This window comes from Podarcis melisellensis (genome assembly GCF_964234715.1).
Source record: "Podarcis melisellensis genome assembly, chromosome: 12".
Lineage (NCBI taxonomy): Eukaryota > Metazoa > Chordata > Lepidosauria > Squamata > Lacertidae > Podarcis > Podarcis melisellensis.
Genome location: NC_138544.1, coordinates 19,383,163 through 19,407,441, shown reverse-complemented (window position 1 = coordinate 19,407,441; position 24,279 = coordinate 19,383,163). Strand labels below are relative to the sequence as shown.

The 24,279-nt window shown below is 43.8% G+C and overlaps 1 protein-coding gene across 1 annotated transcript; it reads right to left on the bottom strand.

The window, feature by feature from the left end:
* Window positions 1–713: 713 nt before the first annotated feature.
* On the bottom strand, window positions 714–19,911 carry NGLY1 (N-glycanase 1). The gene is made up of 11 exons (XM_081883332.1): window positions 19,797–19,911; window positions 17,964–18,194; window positions 15,240–15,402; window positions 14,166–14,385; window positions 12,309–12,430; window positions 11,832–11,977; window positions 10,874–10,984; window positions 7,576–7,740; window positions 5,717–5,902; window positions 4,587–4,764; window positions 714–1,640 (listed from the first exon to the last, which is right to left on the bottom strand). The coding sequence occupies exons 2-11, from the start codon at window positions 18,066–18,068 to the stop codon at window positions 1,468–1,470; spliced, it is 1,569 nt and encodes a 522-aa protein (XP_081739458.1). The 5' UTR covers window positions 18,069–18,194; window positions 19,797–19,911; the 3' UTR covers window positions 714–1,467.
* Window positions 19,912–24,279: the final 4,368 nt, after the last annotated feature.

The window sequence follows — 24,279 nt, the reverse complement described above, 5'->3', positions numbered from 1 at the left end:
CAAGGTGATGTCTCTGCCTATATAGCATCTTAAAAAGCAGACTCTCAGAATTTAGCTATGCGCTTAAGTCTCTTTGAAATCAACAGATAAATGAGTCACGAGTCCAATGTGACTTGGACCAGGGCCATTTCATCTACAATAGCAAGTGTGCAAGAACAAAGCTTTCTGCAGCAACTTAAGGAAGCTAATAGTAAAACAGTGAATTCAGCAATCTTAGTGCACCTTGCACCAAACCCTGCTCTGATGCAACCCCCATTCATTTCTGTTGGATTGGCATTAAAACAACAGCCAGTTAATATTGTGGCATAACACTTTTTTAAAGCCAGTATAAGCCTGAAGTGATTTGTGGCAGGCATAGAGCCCTCCCCAAAGTTTTTGCAATAACTTCAGTGGAGAGCCAGACATATGTGAATTCCTAGATTTGCTTGGAACATCTTCATCTATTGACATGAAGTGCTTCTGCACTCAATTAATTTTATAGGCATTTTTGTACATACATACATGGGGGCCTAGATGGTCATGTCTCAAGCTGACCCAAGACAGCATTTCTTGAGTGACTACAAGCAACGTAACAGAAGTAGCAGCTTTACAAAAACTGGGTAAATCCAAATTTATACAGTACAAGGTATGCAAAAAGATGTTTTTTATTTATCAAAACTCCATCCTAATGAGGTAACCTAATGTATCTTTTAAAATCAGAGGCCAGAACAGGATTTCAGGGACACAATACCTTTATTTTTTCCAACCAAGCTCCAAAATATTTAGTTCTAGTATATCTATATATATAAAATTTCATCTGGGAAGATTTAAGGAGGACTTAACAGTCATCAAAATTAGCTCTTTTGTCTACAAAGTTTCAATTCCGAAACCCTAATAAATTCAAGCAAAAATTATATCAGGAGCTAGTAATCATTCTGCAGTTCCATAATCTTACTTCAACATTAAGAATGCAATAAATTGTCTATTATAAAATTATGAGCAAACAGATGACATAAAACAACATGAGGCATATTTAACAAATTCCAAAATCCAAAGTTGAAAGAAGCTAAAATCTTCATTCAGTTGTAATAAAAAAAACCCAACCACCTTTCAGTATAGATTGAACATAAGAAAATATTAATTTTCAATTATATGCAACCTAAGAGTATGCATGTTTACTCCGAGGTAACTCCTACTTTGTTCAATGGAGTTTACTTTCAAGTAAATGTGCACAGAATTGCAGACTTAATTTCTCTTGCCTTTTAAATGCAAAGTGATGCCTCTTTTCCCTTTGATATGTAACTATTTGGTGCTAGTTTCCAAGGATTTATTTTTTACATTAACAAAATTTGTTTCTTCTCAACAGTCATAAGAAAGATACAATGTTTTAGACAAGACGTCTTCACGTAGTTCATATATTTCTTTTATATTTTGTGCCAGAAGTCCTTGCTTGATACAGATGTCTTCTGTAAATATCTATCTAGATATTCAAAGATCACTGAATTTTAAAATGATCTCAAAACAATCCTCAGCCTCATTTAAACTTTGCCTAAACAGCTGTGTGTGTTGCCATGCAATATCACCATCCCCTCCACTTAGTTCAGCTTCCAAGATAACATCTGTTACATTGGAAATACCGGGATAAGAATGAAGACTTTTATCTACAAAGAAGGGAAAGACAAAAAAGTTTTTGTTAAAAAAGCAATATGCATTAAATACCAATAAAAAACATTAATTTTAGAAGGATAGTGTTAAAGAAACACTGCAAATTAGTTTTTGTTTAGTGACAATTGTATGGACCATTGTCAAAATGAATTTATTATTCATAGGTTTTTTATGCTTTATCTGCTTCAGGAAAAATCCTAGATATACTAAAATCAAATAGGGATTTGTGATGCCTGTTCCAATGTATAACCCAAGACACAAGCTTATTGAATGTTAGTATTTAAACTGACTTAGGACTGTACATCTGATCTGCATTGTAAACATCTGGAAATTGGTGTCTCTGTTGTTGTTTTAATCATGCCAAAAATTATTCCAGATTGGTGGAGATGGGTTAGATGGGCCTACACTGTCTCCAGGACAGAAAGCAATTCAGAAAATGGTCATGCCGCTTTAATGGGCAATCATGCAAAGGATTTAAGGGGGGGGGGTGAAGAGAAATATGAAACCAAACAATGCCCATACATCCTTGGAGGAGAGAGAGCAGAAGCAGAGAGCAGAAGAGGGTCAAAAAGGGTTCTGAAGGGGAAATCTCATTTGTTCATTCAGTTGCTGCAGTTCCAACTAGGGCTGTTTTAACATTGTGATTTATCAGCAGCTAAATATTGTGATGTACTGATACATCATGATCCCTGAAATTGCCCAGTCCCACTCATGCCCACTCCTCCCTCTACAAGGCCCAGCCACCATGAGGGGTGATCTCTGGGAAGGTGGTGCTTTAAAATCGCTGGGAAGGATCAGCCTGCCTAGCCACTGCCAGGGGCGATAATACTAGGCGAAAAATACCCACCAGCCATGGATTCAGAGCAATCAGTGCATGTCTTCTGGTCCTCACCCAGCCACATCATCATCTCTGCCACTTCCACCACCATCAGGCCCCTTCCTTCTTTCTCATTGAATACCACACACACAAACCTCAATAACACCACCCCCTGCACCTGCAAGGACCCAGAGAAATTTTCAGGCGAGAAGAAAAATATTTTCCCCCCAACAAATGCTGGAGAAGGATGCTGCAGGAGCAAGTCAGGAATCTGAGCCTATGGGACTCCACCAGGTTTCATAGACATGCTTCATTGGAGAGTGAGGAGGCGAAAGAGTGTTGGGTGTGGTGTTTGTGTCGTGCAGGCAGCTGCTAGAAGGATTGATGGCCTCTGCTGTTATTATTTCATTGTTATTTTGCAATATGCCCTTCTCTCCCCACTCCCACTGAAAGGAAGTAGTTTTGGGAGGCAGCAGACCTAGCGATTTGAGCTGGGCAAGATAAGAGGAGCTGTTCCCAGACTATTGCTTAAGTCAGCTGGTCATAACACAAGAAAGTATATTTCTAAGTGGCCTGGGCACTTTGCCCCCCCCCCCTCTTTCTCCCTCTCGCTCCTTCCCTCCCTAGGTTGCTATCACATCTCTTCCTGGGTTCCTCTTTCAGCCTCCTTTGTAGTTTTCACTTGCAAAGAAAACAAACCCTGAACAGATGTTTCTCTGAGCGTGGGATCCTGGCATTGCATGCTCCTTCCCAGTTGTCGCCCCTTGCAGTGGCTGGGCTGTGGAGGGAGAGGATGGGCAGGAGAAGTGACCAGGAGGAAGGGAGGATAAAGGAAGGATGCAGCCCGTTTGCGAAGGAAGCAAGGCAGGCTTCCCTGGCTATACATTACAGGCTCAAAGATGTTATTGCAATGTGCTCTTCACACCTGTTTCAAACCGTTTATTGATATATCGCACAGCATTGGTTCCAACCACAGCTTTCAATGATGCTTTGCCAATGGCAGGAGACCAAAAGTTCTCCTGCCTCAGAATAATCCAATGTTTGCAGCCAAATTCAAGATTCACGTCTAATAAAGACCCAAAACAAGCAACCCTATGGGCCAAAACCACAGGAGAGATGAACAAGGCAGTCTATAATGGGTGCCTTATCTAAGTCCCGTTTGCAGGTAACGAGATGAAATCAGCTTAATAGCTTCTATGGAACGAGTAGCAAATTATATTGTTTGCCAGGTATGTTATCTATATAAGCAAGGAAGGGGAACCTCTGGCCAGTGGATGTGGATCTCAGGTTTTCCGTTTGGCCCATGAGGCCTTTTTCTTGGCTTCTGAGCTAGCTGCAACGAGAGGGTTGTCTCTTCTTCACAACCAGAACAGAAGTACAGCAAATTGGCTGGCAGGGACCCAGTCTAGATTGGGAACCCAGGGGATGGAAAAGGGGCTTTAAATGGTTTGGCCCTTGTTGTGGGGTCCAGATCCTGATTGTGCTCCTGCACCTGTAACTTGCAAACTAAAGCAAATACTATGCAAATGACAGAAGTGTGTGTGGAGATGGATCTGCTGCGATACGGCCATGAACACATTGAGGGAATACAGCCCTTGATGGGTGGGTGGAGCAAGAGAGGTTCACCGCCCCAATATGTAACAAAGAGCAGCTCAGAATTGTATACGTTCCTTTTTTCAATCCACAAAATCTAGAAAAAACAGTAGCATCCTATAGATGCTTGATTGAACTTGGCTCCCACTGCATTCAATGGTGCTCACTCCCAAGTAAGTGGCTTTAGGATTAAAGCTTTGGGATGCAATATCACCCCCACCTGCCTTAAGAGTAAGCCCCACTGAGAACAGTAGGGTTTACTTCTGAGGAAAGATGGGCAGGATTGTACTGTAAGAAACACCTGAAGTTCAGTTTCAGCCAGTTACTTTACTGGTGACCTCGGGCCAGCTATTATCATTCAGTCTCACGTCTGTAAAATGGAACCGATGGCTTGCTTTGCATGGCTGTAATGAATTAGCATTGTTAACAGTATAAGATAATACATAGTTAAAAGAATAGACGTAAATTAATCTTAATTGCTCTTGCTTTGCTTGCAAGTGCACTTTCAAAAAATGAGGAATTTCACACTTGCCTCCGTTTACATCAACTGCCGTGTTGCCAGATCGCAGCATCCACCTTACTTTTCCACTCTGAAATGTCTGGCTGCTCGTTTTGACTGAAATGCTGTCAATTTTTAGCCCAACTGAGCCACATTCAAACTTCCAGCAGATGTAACCAGATAATGATCCTTCTTTTCGAGCTAAATAAACCTATTTAGAAACAAAATGCACACATGAAACACTAAAAAAACTTGTATTTGTTAAAGCTACAATCTTGTAAAGCAAAACCTAAGGAGTCTAAGTATGCACCTGGTGACAATTCTATCTATGTTAATTCAACGTACATCCCGCTGAACTCAATGAGAGTTACTCCATAGCTAGCAAGTGTGTTTAGGCAAAATGGGACTTATTCTGGAGCAAACATACATTATTGGACTGAATTTGTAACAGCAAGTATGAATAGCTCAATTCATTACTGAAACATACATAATAATACTTTGCAGAATTCTCATACATTATTTTGATTTTATTGTAGAATTGATTTGCTGTTTATACCCAATGCTAAAAATGTTTTCTTCTTCATATTGTAATCTGCCAGTCTCCTTTCCTTGGGTATGTGAGCTTATATGTTCCAACTGTTATTTAGATTCTTTAGAAATGAAAATGAGCTTGGCAGGACCTTCATTAATGCAAGGTGACTGACATACTTTGGTGCTTTGCCGATGGGGAAGTAACACTTTGGATTAGGAAAATCTACCTACTCATGTGCAAGGAAGAAAAAAGATATAATGTAAAGACCCTTTTGTGAAGCTGAAAAATTAATTTTCTGGAAAGGCAGGATTTCTTTTTCTACAGGCAGCTCTTGTATCAGTCCACCTTTGAATGGGAAATGTCAGACTTAAGGTTTAATATCTGAACAGATATTTGTTATCTTCAGCCAACTCTACCATCCTGCTTTGAAAGACACACTGCTTTTTATTCCCAGCTACTTTGGTCATCCGGCAATCTTAACTGAAGCTGGACATTGATATTTACCAACTCAAGCTGAACACACAAAAATCCACAGAAGCAAAAAACCAAACAAAAAGCCTTGCAGCTTCAAGATGATTACACTTAGAACGAATAAGTTTTATAAGATAACTTTCCTTGGTACAATACTCACCATTTTCCAGTCTGATTCAACCTTTCTCCACATAGAGTCCATCCTCCATACTCCTTTTTCCCATCCACCAATCTTTTCATTATTATTGGATATCCGTGTGTAACAATCTTCTACTATATTGTATTTAAGGTGGAGAAGCTTAGAGGCCTTCTCTTTTCCAGTTGGAATAAAAATTCTTTCTTTGCTCTATTATGACCAAAGGTACAAATTAGGTTCTCATTAGATATTTATTTGTCCCCTAATTACTTATAATAAATATCTGCCACAAGACACATGCACACACATATATATGCAAGTATATTCTAGGGGTGACTTCAGAGACACAGTGGTACCTCGTGTTACGGACAGGATCCATTCCAGAAGCCCATCCATAACGTGAAAAGCCCGCAACTCGAAGTGCCGTGTCTGTACAGATGCGCAGGGTGATTTGGTGCTTCTGCGCATGCGTAAGCAATGAAACTCAGAAGTAACCCATTCCGGTACTTCTGGGTTGCCGTGGGACGCAAGACGAAAATACGCAACCTGAAGCGGACGTAACATGAGGTATGACTGTATCTCTGAAGACTGATCACCAGAGTCCACCCATTATCATATCTCCTGTTATTCAGTGTACTTTCCCCTTAACCTCATCCTGATCAATCTAACGGGGAGGGCCAAAATAACGAGCAAAATGATGCCAGGGTCAAAGAAACAACCACATGAGAAATGACTTGTTGCCAGGCGAATTCCCGACACAATTTGAGTTCTTGCCCAGGGAAAAATAAGAAGATTGTGGAAGCAGTCTTCTTGCCTGATTTACCATCTTCAGAAACCAACAAGGCAGTTTGGCTTAGTAATGGAGCCAACCTAGTTTATCTTCTCCTGGAACTGTCACATGTTAGCAGCTGTTCTCGTGGGCCACCTCAGTGAGGGAGAAGAGGAAGCAATGACTTCTCCATTGCTTCAGCTGGGCATTGGGCTCCTTTGCAGAACTGTCCCCTCCGTACATGAGATCATTATGTAACAACATGACAAAATTGATACCACCATTTTCCATTACACCCCTCTTTCCTCCCCATTCCTTTCTTTCTCTTGAATCGTATACCTTAGATGGTACACCACTGTTTTAAACTGCAAGAGGGTTTGGTGAGTAAAACTATACAAAGTGTATGTAGTGAAAATAAATGAACAGACCCAAAACCCTCTGAGTAATACAGTGGAACCTTGGTTCTAGAACTTAATCCATTCCGGGAGTCCGTTCGACTCCCGAAACAGTTTGAAAACCAAGGCGTGGCTTCCGATTGGCTGCAGGAGCTTCCTGCACTCAAGCGGAAGCCACATCAGACATTCGGCTTCCAAAAAACGTTCGAAAACAGGAACATTTCCTTCCGGGTTTTTGGTGTTCGGGAGCCAAAATGTTCGAAAAATAATAAAGTAGTAGTAGTAGTAGGACAATACCCTGCTATACAACGATAAAATGCCATCATTAATCCTTCAGTCAATGGATTAAAACCAAAAACCTAGCACTTTTGCTTTGATGTCCACAAAACAAATCTATTTTGATTGCCCAGAGCAGATGTAATTGGGACAGCTGACAACAAATTTTGGAGTGAATTATTACTTTTATCCTAACAAGTTACCTGCTTTACTTTTGATTGCTTCCATCTATATATAGATCAGTGGGCGTTTGGGTTCTTCTTGTTCTCAATAATGGCTAAAACAAATATTACTATCACAACGTTGAAATCAATAGGACAAGTAACTCATGGCTAATTACAGCATGATTAAATTTCTCTGGACTGGGGCCCTAAAGTCAATAAGCTGCAACTGGACCATAAACTAAGAATTCTAAAATGATCACCAATCGATGCATTAAATACCTCCAAAGCAATTTCACCTCTGGCAACTCTCCAAGCCACTGATCCCGATACCCTTCCGCCAAGTTCTCCCGGCTTAGGGGTTTTAGGAGAAATGAACTCAACAAGCTCCACAATTATTCTTTCTAAGAGCTCCCTTCTCCTTCCTTCTGTCAAAGACTGCTGTCTCTGTGATTTCAGAAAGCAATGATAAAAAAAATAAATAATTTCAACTGTATTACCACTCTCCCTGGTGTAACGATTTTTTAAAAATGCAAATCATTTATTTCAATACAATCTCTCTGAATGTCAGAAACCACTGCAGATTGTTTGAACATAAAGGCAACAGGAAAGTAGGTTGAAACCTTTTCCACACTGCTTTGGACCAGTATCAAATCTTTATAATTTACTTGGAAATTAACTTTTGGATTTACAGGGTTTGTATATCTTATTCAAACTCACTGCGTTTTGCTGAGCTCTAACATTTTATTACATACGAGAGAAAATTCAAGGAAGGATAATGCCTGGATCAATTATTTTGTTCCACATAATTTACTGTCCTGGTAGCATTGGTCTTGATACGGTGATTAACCTAATGCATAAGTGGAAGGGTGATAGATTCCCAAATGAAGGACACTTTTTCCCTGCAGAGCCTCACACATTAAACTGAAAGGCCTAATTCAGTCACAATTCATGTAAGCCTCGAACAATTCTACTCATATATGGCAGAGATAGCCCTTTCAATGTACAATTCAGAAAGAGTTGAAAGCAATAGTATAGAACAGTGTTTCCCAAACTTGGGTCTCCAGCTGTTTTTGGACCTCAACACCCATCATCCCTAGCTAGCAAGACCAGTGGTCAGGGATGATGGGAATTGTAGTCCAAAAGCAGCAGAAGAACTAAGCTTGGGAAACACTGGTATAGAAACAACAAAATATTTGGAAGGTGTGTTTGCTTTTGCTGTTGTTGCTGATAATCCTACAAAACAAAACATCCATTTCTTTTATGGGCAGAGTCAGGGTCTGCAACCTCCCTGTGGAACGCCCTCCCATCAGAAGTCAAGGAGATAAAGAACTAGACAACTTTTAGAAGACATCTGAAAGCAGCCCTGTATCCGGAAGTTTTTAATGTTTGACGTTTCATTATGTTTTATATGTGTTGGAAGCTGCCCAGAGTGGCAACCCAACTAGATGGCTGGGATATAAATAATAAAATTATTATTATTATTATTACAACCTAAGACAGCTGCCAGGATGCAGGGCCCCAACGCGTTGCACCTACGTTGACTCTTGCCCGATGTTGGTTGCTCCCATTCACCTCTGCCCCTTGGAAGGTTTCCTGAGCAGCATCAGGAAGTTTGGAAATGCCGTTTTCAAATTGTTGCATTTTCCCAGGGTGACACTACATTGTGGGGCACTGTGAGAATGTTAAAATACCAAGTGGTTCCTAGGCACCAGCCACAGATTGCAGTGGTGAGGCAGGCACAGCTAGTAAGGTAAGATAAAGGACCCCTGGGCAGTTAAGTCCAGTCAAAGGCGACTATGGGGTTGTGGCACTCATCTCACTTTCAGGCCGAGGGAGCCGGCGTTTGTCCACAGACAGCTTTCCGGGTCATGTGGCCAGCATGACTAAACCACTTCTGGTGCAACGGGACACCGTGACAGAAACCAGAGCGCACGGAAATGCCGTTTACCTTCCCGCTGGAGCGGTACCTATTTATCTACTTGCACTGGCATGCTTTTGAACTGCTAGGTTGGCAGAAGCTGGGACAGAGCAACAGGAGCTCACCCCGTCACGGGGATTCGAACCGCCAACCTTCTGCTCAGCAAGCCCAAGAGGCTCAGTGGTTTAGACCACAGCACCACCTGCATTCCAACTGGCTAGTAAGCCACCTGAAACCACCTCACAACTGACACGGGCCTTGGAAAGAGAACTGTAAAATGAGACTCAACGTGGCAGTTTTGAACCAAGCACTTTTAGTGTAATAATAATAAAAACTGTAACTGTTTTAAAACAGCAATGGACTTTTTTTGTGTAGAAAATGTGCCACTAGCCAAAACCAAAATTTCAGAGAGCATTATTCCAGCATGCTCAACTGTATATATGCAGTTCCTTCAAATGGATGTGCTTAGGGTGGCAGAAGAAAGCCTGGAAGATTGCAGGCCTGACTAGTTGCAGGTGCTTTTCTGCCAACAACTCTTGCTGCCTGCTTCCCTGGTGTCACAAACATTGCTGGGCAATATATGTTTTTCAACATCATTATGCATCAGCAGCTAGATACTACAATATGCTGATATATCACAACGTCCGACTCTAGAACGTATCTCGGTTGCTTCTTCCTCTCCACTTTAGGGGAAGAAGCAGCAGCCAAGACAGATCGCCCAGCCCTACCAAGCCCTGATCCCGCTCCAGCTCATGCGAGCCAGAGGGGCAGGGGGACCTCCTCAAAGGTGCAAGCATGCAGGTAGATGGAGCCCGAGAAGAGGTGTGCTTGCAACCTTCTCAGGCTCTGCCTGTCTGCACCTTTGCTGCCTGCAGGCCATTTGAACTGGCACAATGCACTGCCAGCTGAACACCATAACAGTTTCAGACAATTTATCAATGTATCACCCAGTTCTAGTTACAAGTTGTTACTCGCAAGGCAAAGGTCCAACGCCATGATTTTATTGCCTTGTAACAGAGCCTAGGACTTGCCGATCAGAAGGTCGGCGGTTCGAATCCCCATGACGGGGTGAGCTCCCGTTGCCCGGTCCCTGCTCCTGCCAACCTAGCAGTTCGAAAGCACGTCAAAGTGCAAGTAGATAAATAGGTACCGCTCTGGTGGGAAGGTAAACGGCATTTCCGTGCGCTGCTCTGGTTCCCCTGAAGCTGCTTAGTCATGCTGGCCACATGACCCGGAAGCTGCACGCCGGCTCCATCGGCCAATAAAGCGAGATGAGTGCCGCAACCCCAGGGTCGGTCACGACTGGACCTAATGGTCAGGGGTCCCTTTACCTTTACCAGTCATTCCAACCACATAAAAAGTAATTTCCCCCCAAAATGATAATAAAAAAACAGAAACAAAATTTCACAACACATTGCCCTCTATTAACAACTTTGAACTGCAACATGGTAGACATTCCGGACATTGTAGATTTGTCTTGGTCTGGTGCATGTAACATGTTTCGTTCCGTAGTTGTGCGATTTGTGCTTATATTGTATTGCGATGGCCGTTGGCTATAAACAACAAAAATCTATTGATTGACTGAGTCCCCGATTCAAGGGCAGCTTACGTTGCAATACTTGTGCAAATTTAACCGCCTGCTAAGATAAAGCGACCTACCACTTTATTAAGGTTATTGATGGTTTCTCGTAGGACTGCTTCTTTGACCTGGGTCCTCCGTGGGAGCAGGTCTTCATGTTTACAAGAGTAGCGCCAGGTGACATCAACAACCTGAAAAGCATGTGTTGAAAAAGAAGAGGGGGGTAAATTACGAAGTATTACATACAGGATTTGATTTTTTTATTATATGCATATCCCATCTCCCCTCTCCCTGCTCCAAAGATGTCAAGATGGAGGCGTACAGGGCTCTCTGCATCTGCATATTATAAAAAAACCTGCGAAGTAGCTTCCTGAGAGCTGGTGATGGCTGCAAGTGAGCTTCATGGCTGAATGGGGATTTCAACCCTAGTCTTCCAGGGCTTAATTTGACCTTCCAGGTATGGACACGGCTGGCGCTGTGGTCTAAACTACTGAGCCTCTTGGGCTTGCTGATTGGAAGGTCGACAGTTTGAATCCCCACGATGGGGTGAGCTGCTGTTGCTCTTCCCCAGCTCCTGCCAACCTAGCAGTTTGAAAGCATGCCATTGCAAGTAGATAAATGGGTACCACTGTGGTGGGCAGGTGAACAGCGTTTTCGTGTGCTCTGGTTTCCGTCACAGTGTCCAGTTGCCCCAGAAGCGGTTTAGTCCTGCTGGCCACATGACCCGGAAAGCTGCCTGTGGACAAACGCTGATTCCCTCGGCCTGAAAGCGACATGAGCGCCGCAACCCCATAGTCGCCTTTGACTGGACTTAACCGCCCAGGGGTCCCTTTACCTTTTAGTCTGACCTTCCAACCAGTACACCATAGTGGCTATGAAGTAGCTCAAAGTTTCACACACTGCAATATCAGAACTACTCCAGGAAAGAGCTCCTCTCTCCTTTGTCAAGGAATGATCAAACTGCTTTAAAAATGCTTAAAGGGAAAACTTTCCCTTGCGAGCATTGCCTTAATTTCAAACCCACACCACCTCCCCTACCTCGTCTTTAGAGAATGCAATAATGTAGGAGAGCTTTTTCCCCCAGCCCATCTCATAGAGGAGGGGTTTGTCGCAGACGTTTTCACAAGGGTCACAGTGAAGCCATCTCTGCTGGGATGAGGAATAAACTTCAGTCCACACATGATCTGCAGGAGAGAAAAGCCAGAGGAAAGTAACCAACATTGTAAAGGCACCTCTTCCATCTCAGGAAACTATAAGAAGAGTTTGGATTTGATATCCAGCTTTATCACTACCCTAAGGAGTCTCAAAGCGGCTAACATTCTCCTTTCCCTTCCTCCCCCACAACAAACACTCTGTGAGGTGAGTGAGGCTGAGAGACCTCAGAGAAGTGTGACTGGCCCAAGGTCACCCTGAGGAGCGGGGAAGCGAACCCGGTTCACCAGATTACGAGTCTATCGCTCTTAACCACTACACCACACTGGCTCACTACACAGAGAGAGAGAGTTATAACGATACCTGTTGCGTCCCAAATATATCTTGCTTCAAAACCCACAGCTCTGCAGAAGAGGGTGAAGCAGTTGGACCATTCTCCGCAACGGCCACGCCTAGTTTCCAGAAGTTTCTCGGGATTGTTGTACCTGTGCACATTTTTTATTTTAAAAAAACGGGGGGTTGCTGTCATTGCCACGAATACCTAAAATCATTATCATAAGCTACCAACATTTTTAAATGCTACATTATTAAAATACGCCAGTTAAATAATTCCCTCCCAAGAACTCCCTCACACAGTGGTCATGGGTCTTGAATTTGCCCCCCCCCCCTATCATTTTTGCATCAAAAATGTAAACCATCATTTTAATTTGTGTAAACCATCATTTTAATGTGCAGTGACATTGAAGCAATATACAAATGTAATAAATAAAGAGATAATATATAGGCTTCTTCCATGATGTAGCCCCTGCTTTAAATCCCCCAATCCCTACCTGCTATCAAACTGAGTACTGTATTTTTCTGTGTATAACCCCCCCCCCCCCCGTGTATAAGACACCTCCTATTTTGGGGGACTTAAAATTAAGAAAATGGGGGGAGATTGCCCCCGTGTATTAGACTACCCCCCTTTTAAACATTAGGTAAAGGTAAAGGTACCCCTGCCCATACGGGCCAGTCTTGCCAGACTCTAGGGTTGTGGGCTCATCTCACTCTATAGGCCGGGAGCCAACGCTGTCCACAGACACTTCCGGGTCACGTGGCCAGCGTGACAAGCTGCATCTGGCGAGCCAGCGCAGAACACGGAACACCGTTTACCTTTCCGCTGGTAAGCGGTCCCTATTTATCTACTTGCACCCAGAGGTGCTTTCGAACTACTAGGTTGGCAGGCGCTTGGACCGAATGACGGGAGCGCACCCTGCCACGGGGATTCGAACCGCCGACCATGCGATCGGCAAGTGCTAGGCGCTGAGGTTTTACCCACAGCGCCACCCGCGTCCCTTTTAAACATTATATTTTAGTAAAAAAACCTAGTCTTATACATGGAAAAGTACGGTAACTGCTGAACAAGGACATCCCATCTTACAACCTCTGCTGAAAGCACAGCCAACAGAATTAACTTTGGTATGTTGATATTTTGCACTTATTCAGACTACAGGGGGTTTAATCCCAACTGCCGCCTGCAAATTTCTGAAACATGGGATATCTGAATGACGACAGTGCTTCTGAAACTATCTTGTAATGGGTGGTTGAACCTCCGGTCAGCCCTCTGTTTCTGATCTACAGCTCCCATCATTCCTGGACATGAGCCAGGCTTGCTGGGGATCATGGGAGTTGTAGTACAGCAACATCTAGCAGGGCCAAAGGTTCTACAACTACCATCACTCATGACCATTGTTTAAGCTGGCTGGGCTTGAAGGGAGTTGTGTGACAAATCCATTCTTCTATGCTACCTATCAGCAAAACAGAAAGCAGGACTAAGTGTATCTTCATGGTACTGCTTCAAAGGGCACTATTATTCTCACGTGCTATATAAGGGAATTGTCAATAAATAAGTGAAAAAGTGGCTTCCAAAAACATACAGTGGAACCTTGGTTCTCGAACTTAATCCGTTCTGGGAGGCTGTTCGACTCCCGAAACCATTTGAAAAACCAACGCGCGGCTTCCGATTGGCTGAAGGAGCTTTCTGCACTCAATCGGAAGCTGCGTCGGACGTTTGGCTGCTGAAAAACTTGCGAAAACTGGAACACTTACTCCCAGGTTTTTGGCATTCGGGAGTCAAAGCGTCCCGAGTACCAAGGCGTTCCGGAACCAAGGTACGACTGTACTGAGCGTACAGTTTCAAACACAGATCAATTTTTTAACCCACCTATGTCCTATACAAACCTTGGAAATCGGTTGCTGAATTGGCAATGGTTACAGAAGTGATTTTCAACCCTACTCGCGTCCCATCTCAGATCGTCTTCGCTAGGCGACAAATTTTCTTTAGATTCTGTCTGGCCCCCACACTTGCTGCACGGAAGGTTATTTACCCACTGGAAAAAATCACATTTAAACCAGTTCAGGAGCTCCAGCAACAGTATGTCCTGTTCGTTTAATGCATGTCCTGTAAAAAATTAAATAAAAGCAATTACAATGGAGCATGTGAATATCTAAAGCACAGAATCACAGAATTGTACAGTTGGGAGGGACCCTGTGGATCATCTAGTCCAACCCCCTGCAATGCTGGAACATGTCGTTGTTCCATACGGGCATCAAACCTGCAACCGTGACATTATCAGCACCACGCTCCAACCAACTGAGCTATCCAGGCTTGCTATAATAGTGCAATCCCAGGAATGTTCACTAAGAAGCAAATCACTGGTGTTTACTCCCAGGAAAGCATGCACAGGACTGCAGCCTAAGCAGACCAGAAATCGGGAGCAATTTCCCAATGAGGACAGGGAAATAATCACGGCAAATCATTTGAGAGCAAATCTGGTATAGAACTTGGAAGTACAGGTGAAACTCGAAAAATTAGAATATCGTGGAAAAGTTCATTTATTTCAGTAATTCAACTGAAACTAATATATGAGATAGACTCATGACATGCAAAGCGAGATATGTCAAGCCTTTATTTGTTGTAATTGTGATGACCACGATATTCTGATTTTTCGAGTTTCATCTGTATTACTGGTTTTCTAAAGACACAAATTAGGTACCTGAAGTGGAGAGAGAGGGCTGTAGCTCAATAGCAGAGCCCATGTTTTGACATGCTAAGACAAACCTGACTTAGCACAGCAGCAAAAAGAACTGAGAAAGAGCGAAGGGTTTATTAGAAGTTCTCTGGGAGCCCACACCGTTTGTGCTAAGTCAACATTTGGCTAGGCATAACATGTGAACCAGGCCAATGACAAGAAGGGAGCTGCTTAAAGAGGATCAAAATCATATCTAACTTCCAAATCATATCTAACTTATTACCTCTGTCCATTTTCCTTGCTTGGATCAGCTTTTCATGAGCATTCCTGCTCAGTTCTTGGATTGGAATGCAAGCCAAGGCTTTCTGTTGTAAACTAGGGTTCTCATATACCATTACATGCAGAAAGTTTGATTGAAGTGTCTTCAAGAAGATTGATTCAAATGTCTGAAATAGGGGGTGGAAATGTCTCGTTTCAGTTGCCTTAAACAGATTTTCTAACAAGTTCTGGTCATTTGTTCTTCTAAATGGTCTAAAGAGGAATATTCACGTGGGAATGAGAAGCAGAATCTTCTGAGAACTGGAATCTAGAGAAGCACCAAAAGGCAGACCCCCAAACACCATTCTTGACATTCAGGGGGTCCCCTGAATAGGATGTGCTGTGATTTTTTGGGGGGGTCTGAGGGGGAGAGCAGATAGCCAAAAGCAGTAAAGAAGTTTTCCCTCAATTTTTTGCAATCCACATTCCTACTACCCCAAAGCCCATCCCATTCAGGAGTTACAACACTTGGGAGAGGCTTATTGAGCACTCTGGGAAGCAGGGTGGGGGCAGGAAAGACCTGCCACCCCTTTCCTCTGGCTTCTCTGGCTTCTACAAAAGCATAACTTTTTTAAAAAAATGGAGACAAACCAGGTAATTGCTTCCTTTAGTCCTGAAATGGGCCTTCTGTTAAGGCAGGAGAAATGCCAAGTGGTTCTGCTGGGTCTCCTTGATCACGGTCTATATGTGTATGAAGAAAACTGGTGTGGATAGTGACAGGTTAAAAACAGGACTGAGGAAAGCTTCCACCTGCTGTTGGGACTCCCAACTCTCACCAGTCCTAGTCAGGATGGCCCATGGTCATGGAAGAGAGGAACTGCAGACCAACACTGGGTGGGCCTCAGGTTCCCCATCCCTGGATTAAAAGTTGAATGTGCAAAAAAGCCGACCCACGTACAGGCAGTGACAAATATTACTGCTCGAAGTGTGGTTCTAATATAGTCCAAGCAGCAGGCCCAGATAATTATAATATAATGTAATAATAATTTATTATTTATACCCTGCCCATCTGGCTGGGCTTCCCCAGCCACTCTGGGCGGCTTCCAACCAAATATTAAAATACAGTAATGCATCAAACATTAAAAGCTTCCCTAAACAGGGCTGCCTTCAGATGTCTTCTGAAAGTTTGGTAGTTGTTGTTCTCTTTGACATCTGTTGGGAGGGCGTTCCACAGAGCGGGCGCCACTACCGAGAAGGCCTTCTGTCTGGTTCCCTGTAACTTGGCTTCTCGCAGCGAGGGAACCGCCAGAAGGCCCTCAGGGCTGGACATCAGTGTCCGGGCTGAACAATGGGGGTGGAGAAGCTCCTTCAAGTATACTGGACCGAGGCCATTTAGGGCTTTGAAGGTCAACACCAACACTTTGAATTGGGCTTGGAAACATACTGGGAGCCAATGTAGGTCTTTCAAATCTTTCTGAGCCAAGTGGAACACAGGGACATTTACTGGATTACAGGAACCGTCCATCACGGTCAAATGTAAGGCAAACAAGACACAGCCTTCTTGATGTCTGTCCCTTTGGGAAGCACAACTTGATGCCAGTCAGGGCTCTCATTAAGAGTACTCAAGAGTGGGTAATCATCAGAGACCGTGCCTGGCCCCTCAATATCTGGAAGTGAATCACCCCATGGTATGAGTCGGGGCCTCTTTCAGTTGGAAGAGAAAGCAAAACAAAGCATTTGTAACTGCAAACCAGGTATGCTTTGGTTTCAGCGGCAGACTTTCTGAATCTGGACTTTACAACACATGGGAACAATCACAAAATGCCCCATGTTCTCCAGCCTGAGTGTGACTTTATTTCGTTACATATTAAATCAAAACTTGTTGTATTTCTCTCTCTCTTTTCCCTCCTGGTGAAACTTCATAGAACTCAGCGACCCTTGTCTTAGTTTCCTTCCATGTGAGGTCGGAAAGCTGGAGACTCCCCATTTATCTAGAGTACATATGGGTAACTTTTGGCCCACCAGATGCTGTTCTCATGAGCCCCAGCGAGTATGGCCAATGGCCAGGAATGATGGGAATTGTAGTTCTGTGACATCCAGAGTGCCAAAGGTTCCTCACATCTGATCAAAAGATAAGTAGCATCTGCGTATGTACACTCAGCAATACGCACCAAGGTACAATCGCGCAACAAAATGATCTGTGCATGCAGGCTTCATGCTTTCTCCCACAAGGAAGTGATTCCAGTGTGTGTCTACATCAGGAATGAAGAACCTCTGGGCTACAGGCCAAATTAAGGGGTCACAATTTGGCTCACAAGGTGGTTTCCCCCCAATCTCAACGTCTGATGCAATATATAACTATTGGCATTTCACAGAGAGGCGAAAACTGTTCCCAAGAAGAAGGAGGAGGAGTTTGGATTTGATATCCTGCTTTATCACTACACAAAGGAGTCTCAAAGCGGCTAACATTCTCCTTTCCCTTCCTCCCCAACAATAAACACTCTGTGAGGTGAGTGAGGCTGAGAGACATCAGAGAAGTGTGACTGGCCCAAGGTCACCCAGCAGCTGCATGTGGAAGAGCGGAGACGCGAACCTGGTTCCCCAGATTACGAGACTACCGCTCCTAGCCACTACACCACACTGGTTCCCAAGAGTTGCTACATGAATTATAGAACTTAGCTCGAGGGTGAAAATTAAATTTACACATACTTTTTCCTTGTTCAACGTAACAGAGTTTGGAAGTGGTTACCATGACAGCAGGCTGAGCCGTTGGGTCCTGATTGGAATCAAAAGTTCTCGACGGCCGGTGTGCAACAGGCTGCATGTCTGTTACTTTTCGAGAGGATCCGGACATTTCGGTTGTATTCGATCCATTCAATCAATCAATCGGCTATTTCTCTCCCCAGCAACTAGGTCTCGGATTTTGCACAGCTGCTCAATCGATGTGTCGTCCTTAGGAAAAACGAGACGGGTTTCCCCCCTGAAATGGTAGTTACAAAAGTCAAGTCTTCTGTATTGAGATGGTAATATAATAATAATAATTTATTATTTATACCCCACCCTTCTGGCTGGGTCCCCCCAGCCAATCTGGGTGGCTTCCAACAAAACACTAAAATAAAATAACATATTAAACATTAAAAGCTTCCCTAAACAGGGCTGCCTTTAGATGTCTTCTAAAAGTTTGGTAGTTTTCTCTTTGACAACTGGTGGGAGGGCGTTCCACAGGGTGGGCGCCACTACCGAGAAGGCCCTCTGCCTGGTTCCGTTACCTGGCTTCTCGCAGTGAGGGAACTGCCAGAAGGCCCTCGGCGCTGGACCTCAGTGTCCAGGCAGAACAGTGAGATGCAAAAAAACCCCACAACCAACCCAGCACTAGCACCTCCACTTGGCTTTGCCCCTGGACTGAATTATTTACAGCGCAATCCTAGGCATAACAAGTTCCACGGACTTTGGTGAGGATTACTACTAGAGCGAAGGTTATGTGATTGCAGTCCTTGGTGCTTTATCATCCCTGAAGAAACAACCCACGGCCCTGTTTGAGTGTTAGTGGCCATATGGTTCAGATATACAGTGGACCCTCCGGTTACGTACCGCTCTGGATACGTAACTTTCAAGTTACGAACGCAGCAAACCCGGAAGTGTACCTTATTTTTCGCCCTATAGGACGCACTTTCCCCCCTCCAAAAATGAAGGGGAAATGTGTGTCCTATGGGGCGAATGCAAGCTTTCGCTGAAGCCTGGAGAGCTCTCCAGGCTTCAGGAAGCAATCCACAAGCCGTGGGAGAGCTGCGCGAAGTCGCGCAGCTCTCCCACGGCTTGCAGAGAGCTGCCTGCACCCTGAAGCTCAGCGCGCCCCTAGGCTTCGGGCTTCACGCAGCTCTCCCACGGCTTGTGGAGAGCTCCCTGTTCTGGGGGCTGGGGTCGGGGGAAGCTCGGGGGGGAAATAATTTTTTTTTTCTTTACTTCCCCCCAAAAAACTAGGTGCGCCCTATAGGCCGGTGCGCCATATGGGCCGAAAAATACGGTATTCTTCTGGGTTTTGCCGTGCGTGCATGCGCAAAAGCACTCTATCGTGCTGTGTGCGTCCGCAGAAGTGGCGCCTCTGGTTACGGATTTTTAGGGGTGCGCACGGACCCCTGGAATGAATTAAATCCGTAAGCAGAGGGCACACTGTAATATCCTGCTCTGGCCGTGCTCACACACTGTTCATACATCAGGGTAGAGTCTGAAGGGGGAAAGAGCGCCAAATGTGTAATGATAATAAATAATAATATTAATAATAATACTACCTCACCCATCTGGCTGGGTTGCAGCCACTCAGGGCAGCTTCCAACACATACAAAAACATAACAAAACATCAAATGTTTTCTAAAAGTTGCCAACAGTAGTTCTTTGTTTCTTTGACATCTGATGGGAGGGCATTCCACAGAGCCGGCGCCACTGTTGAAAAGGCCCTCTGCCTGGTTCCCTGTAATTGCATTTCTCACAGTAAGGGACCCGCCAGAAGGATCCAAAACATTTGGAGGGCACCAGGTTGGGAAAGGCAGTTTTATATGAAAATGTCCCATCTGAAGGTACTCACCTCTTCAAACCCCATTTCAAAAGGACATTCAACAGCTCCTCTGACAGGCAACAATCTAGTGAAAAAGGCTTGGTTTTCAATCCAAATAGACAGATATTTTTCCTCATTTGGGCGTCTGATAGATTTAAAAGAAAAATGTAAGGATTGCTTTCAAGTTACTTACAAAACAGTGTTTTAATCCGATTAAGCAACCTGGAACACTGCTCTCGCATTTCAGCTATGGCTTCCTGCAGTACATTGGTCTTATCCCAAAAGGACTTTTTGGTGTCTACAGTGTTGTCAGGCAGATTCACAATTCACATGTGCTACCGTCAATTGTTTATGTAGCAAATTAAGTTTCAAAAGAATGGTTATGTAAGCTTTTGGAATATTTAGAGTTAGCCAAATTGACAGATATAATAAGATAAAAACCAAAAAGTGAAGTGAAAAAGGAATGGGAGTGCCTAAACGAATTCCTTAAAAGCCAAGGTTCGAGGACAGAAATCTGGCGGAGTCTGGAATAACCTTGTGAAGTGAAAGGATAAGAAAGAGGGATTTATATCTAGATGCTAGGATTGAGATGATAAGGAAAACAGGAAGATACAATGAGAGGTAAAGGAGGTGCTGTGGGATTGGTGGAAGTAAATGTTTGTTTTCCTTTTCAGTGTTTATATTATTAATTTGTAAGATCTGGATTTGTTTTTCATATGCTTGTTTTTGTGTTTTGTGTATTACTGTATTGTTGTTTGTGTGTGGAAAATACTAATAAAATTTACTATTTAATTTTTTTTTAAAAAAAAAAAGGTTCAGAAGATCTTTTCAGGTCTTTTATTGCTTATGCTCACAGTAACTCTGTACGGCAAGCCACTGTTATGATTTTGCACAATGGAAATGGAGGGTCAAAGCCTGAAAACCTGAAGACAATCAATATAGGCCATACCGACCCAGAGGAACCAATGGTCTGACTTACAATCATAGAATTGTAGAGATGGAAGGGATCCTGATGATCTAGTTCAGGCATAGGCAAACTCGGCCCTCCAGATGTTTTGGGACTACAACTCCCATCATCCCTAGCTAACAGAACCAGTGGTCAGGGGTGATGGGAACTGTAGTCTCAAAACATCTGGAGGGCCGAGTTTGCCTATGCCTGATCTAGTCCAACCGCCTGCAATGCAGCTATCCCATATGGGGATCAAACCTGCAACCTTGGCGTTATCAGCACCATGCTCTAACTAACTGAACTGTCCTAGAGGTGTCATCTACAGTGGTACATCGGTTTAAGAACAGTTCTCTTTTAAGAACGATTTGGTTTACAAACTCCACACAAATGGAAATAGTTTCTTGGTTTGAGAACTTTACCTCAGTCTAAGAATGGAAGCCGAACGGTGGAAGGGCACCGACGGTGGGAGGCCTCATTAGGGAAAGCGCACCTCAGTTTAAGAACGGTTTCAGTTTAAGAACAAACTTCCAGAATGGATTAAGTTCGTAAACCGAGATACCACTGTACTCAGAATTTCCTGAACATAACCTGGAATACGGCAGCCGGGAGCAACGTCTGGGCAGAAATCATCAAAATGTCTGGGAAAATCTGGATGTATGGCAACCCATGTCGGCAGTGTCGTTTTTGCCGATTTGCCTCAAAAGCAGCTCAACAACTTTGGCAAAAAAGAGCAGCTCAACAACTTTTGTGTCCAGGCTGGTACAAGGTTTCTATGTTCCTATGGTTAGAACATGAACCAATGTCACTTCGAGTCTCAGGCTGAAACTCAGGTGTGATACACACCTGTGTGTATTCATGCTATCATTATCATAATCACCACTATTATTATCATCACCGCCACCACTGTTTTTAAATCAGCTTCAGGAAGCTGCCATCTTGAGTGGAGGACTAGTACTGCTGCTAAAACTCTCTTCTCTGGCTGTTGTCAAAATTCTCTCTTCCCCCAGCTGCTTTTTTCCCCCCAAGCACAAGAAAAGACTGAAAAAGACCTTTTTGGGGATAGAAAAGACCGAAAAAGACCTTCTTGGGATAGAAATTTAAGAAACGAATGACAAATGTATATTTTCCCCAGGGGAGGAAGTCAATAAGGAAAGAGATCTTAAGCGAGGAAACAGCTGGAGGAAAAAACACTGAGTGGCACACCTCATTTCCCCGTTATACTTTCCAGTTTTTCATTCAACACTGCAACCTTGCAAAGACTGCTTTTAGAAAAGCATCAGAATAAGATGCCTAGGATGGAGTGCCATGAAGTTGAGAGAAGCCATGAAGCCATGTCGTGGACTCAACTATGTGGCCTTAAAATCCCTTCCAGCCTCTATTTTCCACCAGCAAAAGATGAATAATAGGGTATCACTGAGGAGGGGGGAGGTCCTATGTGATGATGATGATGGTCAACTAACTAACTAACAGCTGTAAAAGAGGATTAGACTAATTCAGGGAATAGGCTACCAATGGCTAAAAGCATGATAGCTCTATACTACTTCCAGGATCAGAGGTTATTAAGTTAAACCACAGAGCCTAGGACTTGCTGATCAGAAGGTCGGAGGTTCGAATCTCCGCAACGGGCTGAGCTCCCATTGCTCGGTCCCTGCTCCTGCCAACCTAGCAGTTCAAAAGCACATCAAAGTGCAAGTAGATAAATAGATACTGCTCCGGCGGGAAGGTAAATGGCATTTCCGTGTGCTGCTCTGGTTTGCCAGAAGCAGCTTATTCATGCTGGCCACATGACCTGGAAGCTGTATGCCGGCTCCCTCGGCCAATAAACCCCAGAGTCGGCCATGACTGGACCTAATGGTCAGGGGTCCCTTTACCTTTAAACCAGTTACTGTGGAGCAACAGTAGAGGGCAATTTGGTGGCTGCTGTCCTGCTTGCAGACATCCCATAGGCATTGGAATGGCCACTATGAAAAAGCAGGATTTGGAACTAAGCAGAGCTTTGTTCTTGCCTCATGTTCTTAATACAAGATTCTTCCTCATCTGTGTACAGCTGGAAGTCGGTATTATCATCACAGATGTCGATTCTATCACTCACACCCCAATCCTAAGTATACTTATAATGATCTCAGTGGAACTTATTTCCAAGTAAAAGCACACTTGGAGTTGTATGTTTTCAGCTTACGAAGCTGTAGTTGCACATTGAAGCCTTAACAACATTTTCTCAGATGTTCCATAACCATGCTTAAGATTTCATCTATGGAGTCCAATCTTATGTATATAGAAAAGCAAAGAGAGATAAAACCTGGCTGTTCTCCACACCATGGTAACTCATCCCCCCCCCCCCTTAGATTACCACAACAGTGTTCTGGGTTTGTCTCTGAAGATTTCTCGGAAACTTCAGTCTGTTCAAAATACAGCTGCCAAGATGCTAACTAGGACCAGCTGTAGGGTATATAGCTAGTCACTATACTGGCTGGTAAGCCATTTCTGGATGCGATTCAAAGTTATTGTGTTTAGTTAAAAGTAAAAAATGGCTTGGGACTGATTTCTCCCAGATGCTCTTGCTCAAAGGATGCTGTCATCCTTAGAGACCTTCTTCTGCATCCCTAAACTTCCCATATTAAGAAAATGCTCTCAGTTATGTGAAATGCCCGCTCTAGGGATGCATCCCTAGTGTGCCCAGGCTTCAAAATTAGCAGGGCGCCAGGCGCATTTTGCACCTAAAGATTCTTCATCTGTGAGCACCTCAAAAAGTATGGGCGCCATTTTTTGCGCCTGGCTGACATTCAAGGAATAGTGAAATGCATGTGCTTTGGAGCTTCGAAGTATATGTTTAACAATAAAGAGTAGAGTGTTTTGCAAACTGGAGTGTGGTACCAATATTTTTTATTGTAAACACCAAATTAAATACGTATTAACCATTTCTGCTAAAAATATGATATTAACAATGTGTCAGTTATGTGAACTGCATATTAATTTATTAATTCATGATTATCAAAATAAATAAAAAGTTGCTGACACACCCACCCACCCCGTGGCGACTAGACATTCTGGGACATGGGTGGCACTGTGGATTTACCCACAGAGCCTAGGGCTTGCCGATCAGAAGGTTGGCGGTTTGAATCCCTGCGATGGGGTGAGCTCCCGTTGTTTAGTCCCTGCTCCTGCCAACCTAGCAGTTCGAAAGCACGTCAAAGTGCAAGTAGATAAATAGGTACTGCTCCGGTGGGAAGGTAAATGGTGTTTCCATGCGCTGCTCTGGTTCTCCAGAAGTGGCTTAGTCATGCTGGCCACATGACCCAGAAGCTGTACGCCAGCTCCCTCGGCCAATAAAGCGAGATGAGCAACCCGAGTCGGCCACGACTGGACCTAATGGTCAGGGGTCCCTTTACCTTTACCTTACCCAAGTCCCAGAAGCCATTTGGCTCCTAGCTTTTCTCTCCCAGTTTCTAACACTGCTTAATGCCAAATGTTATGTCCTGTCAGCATCAAGCAAAGCTTCTCTCTTTATTTTTGGTGCCTAGAACAGCCTTTAACAACCTGGTGCCCTCCAGATGTTTTGGACTA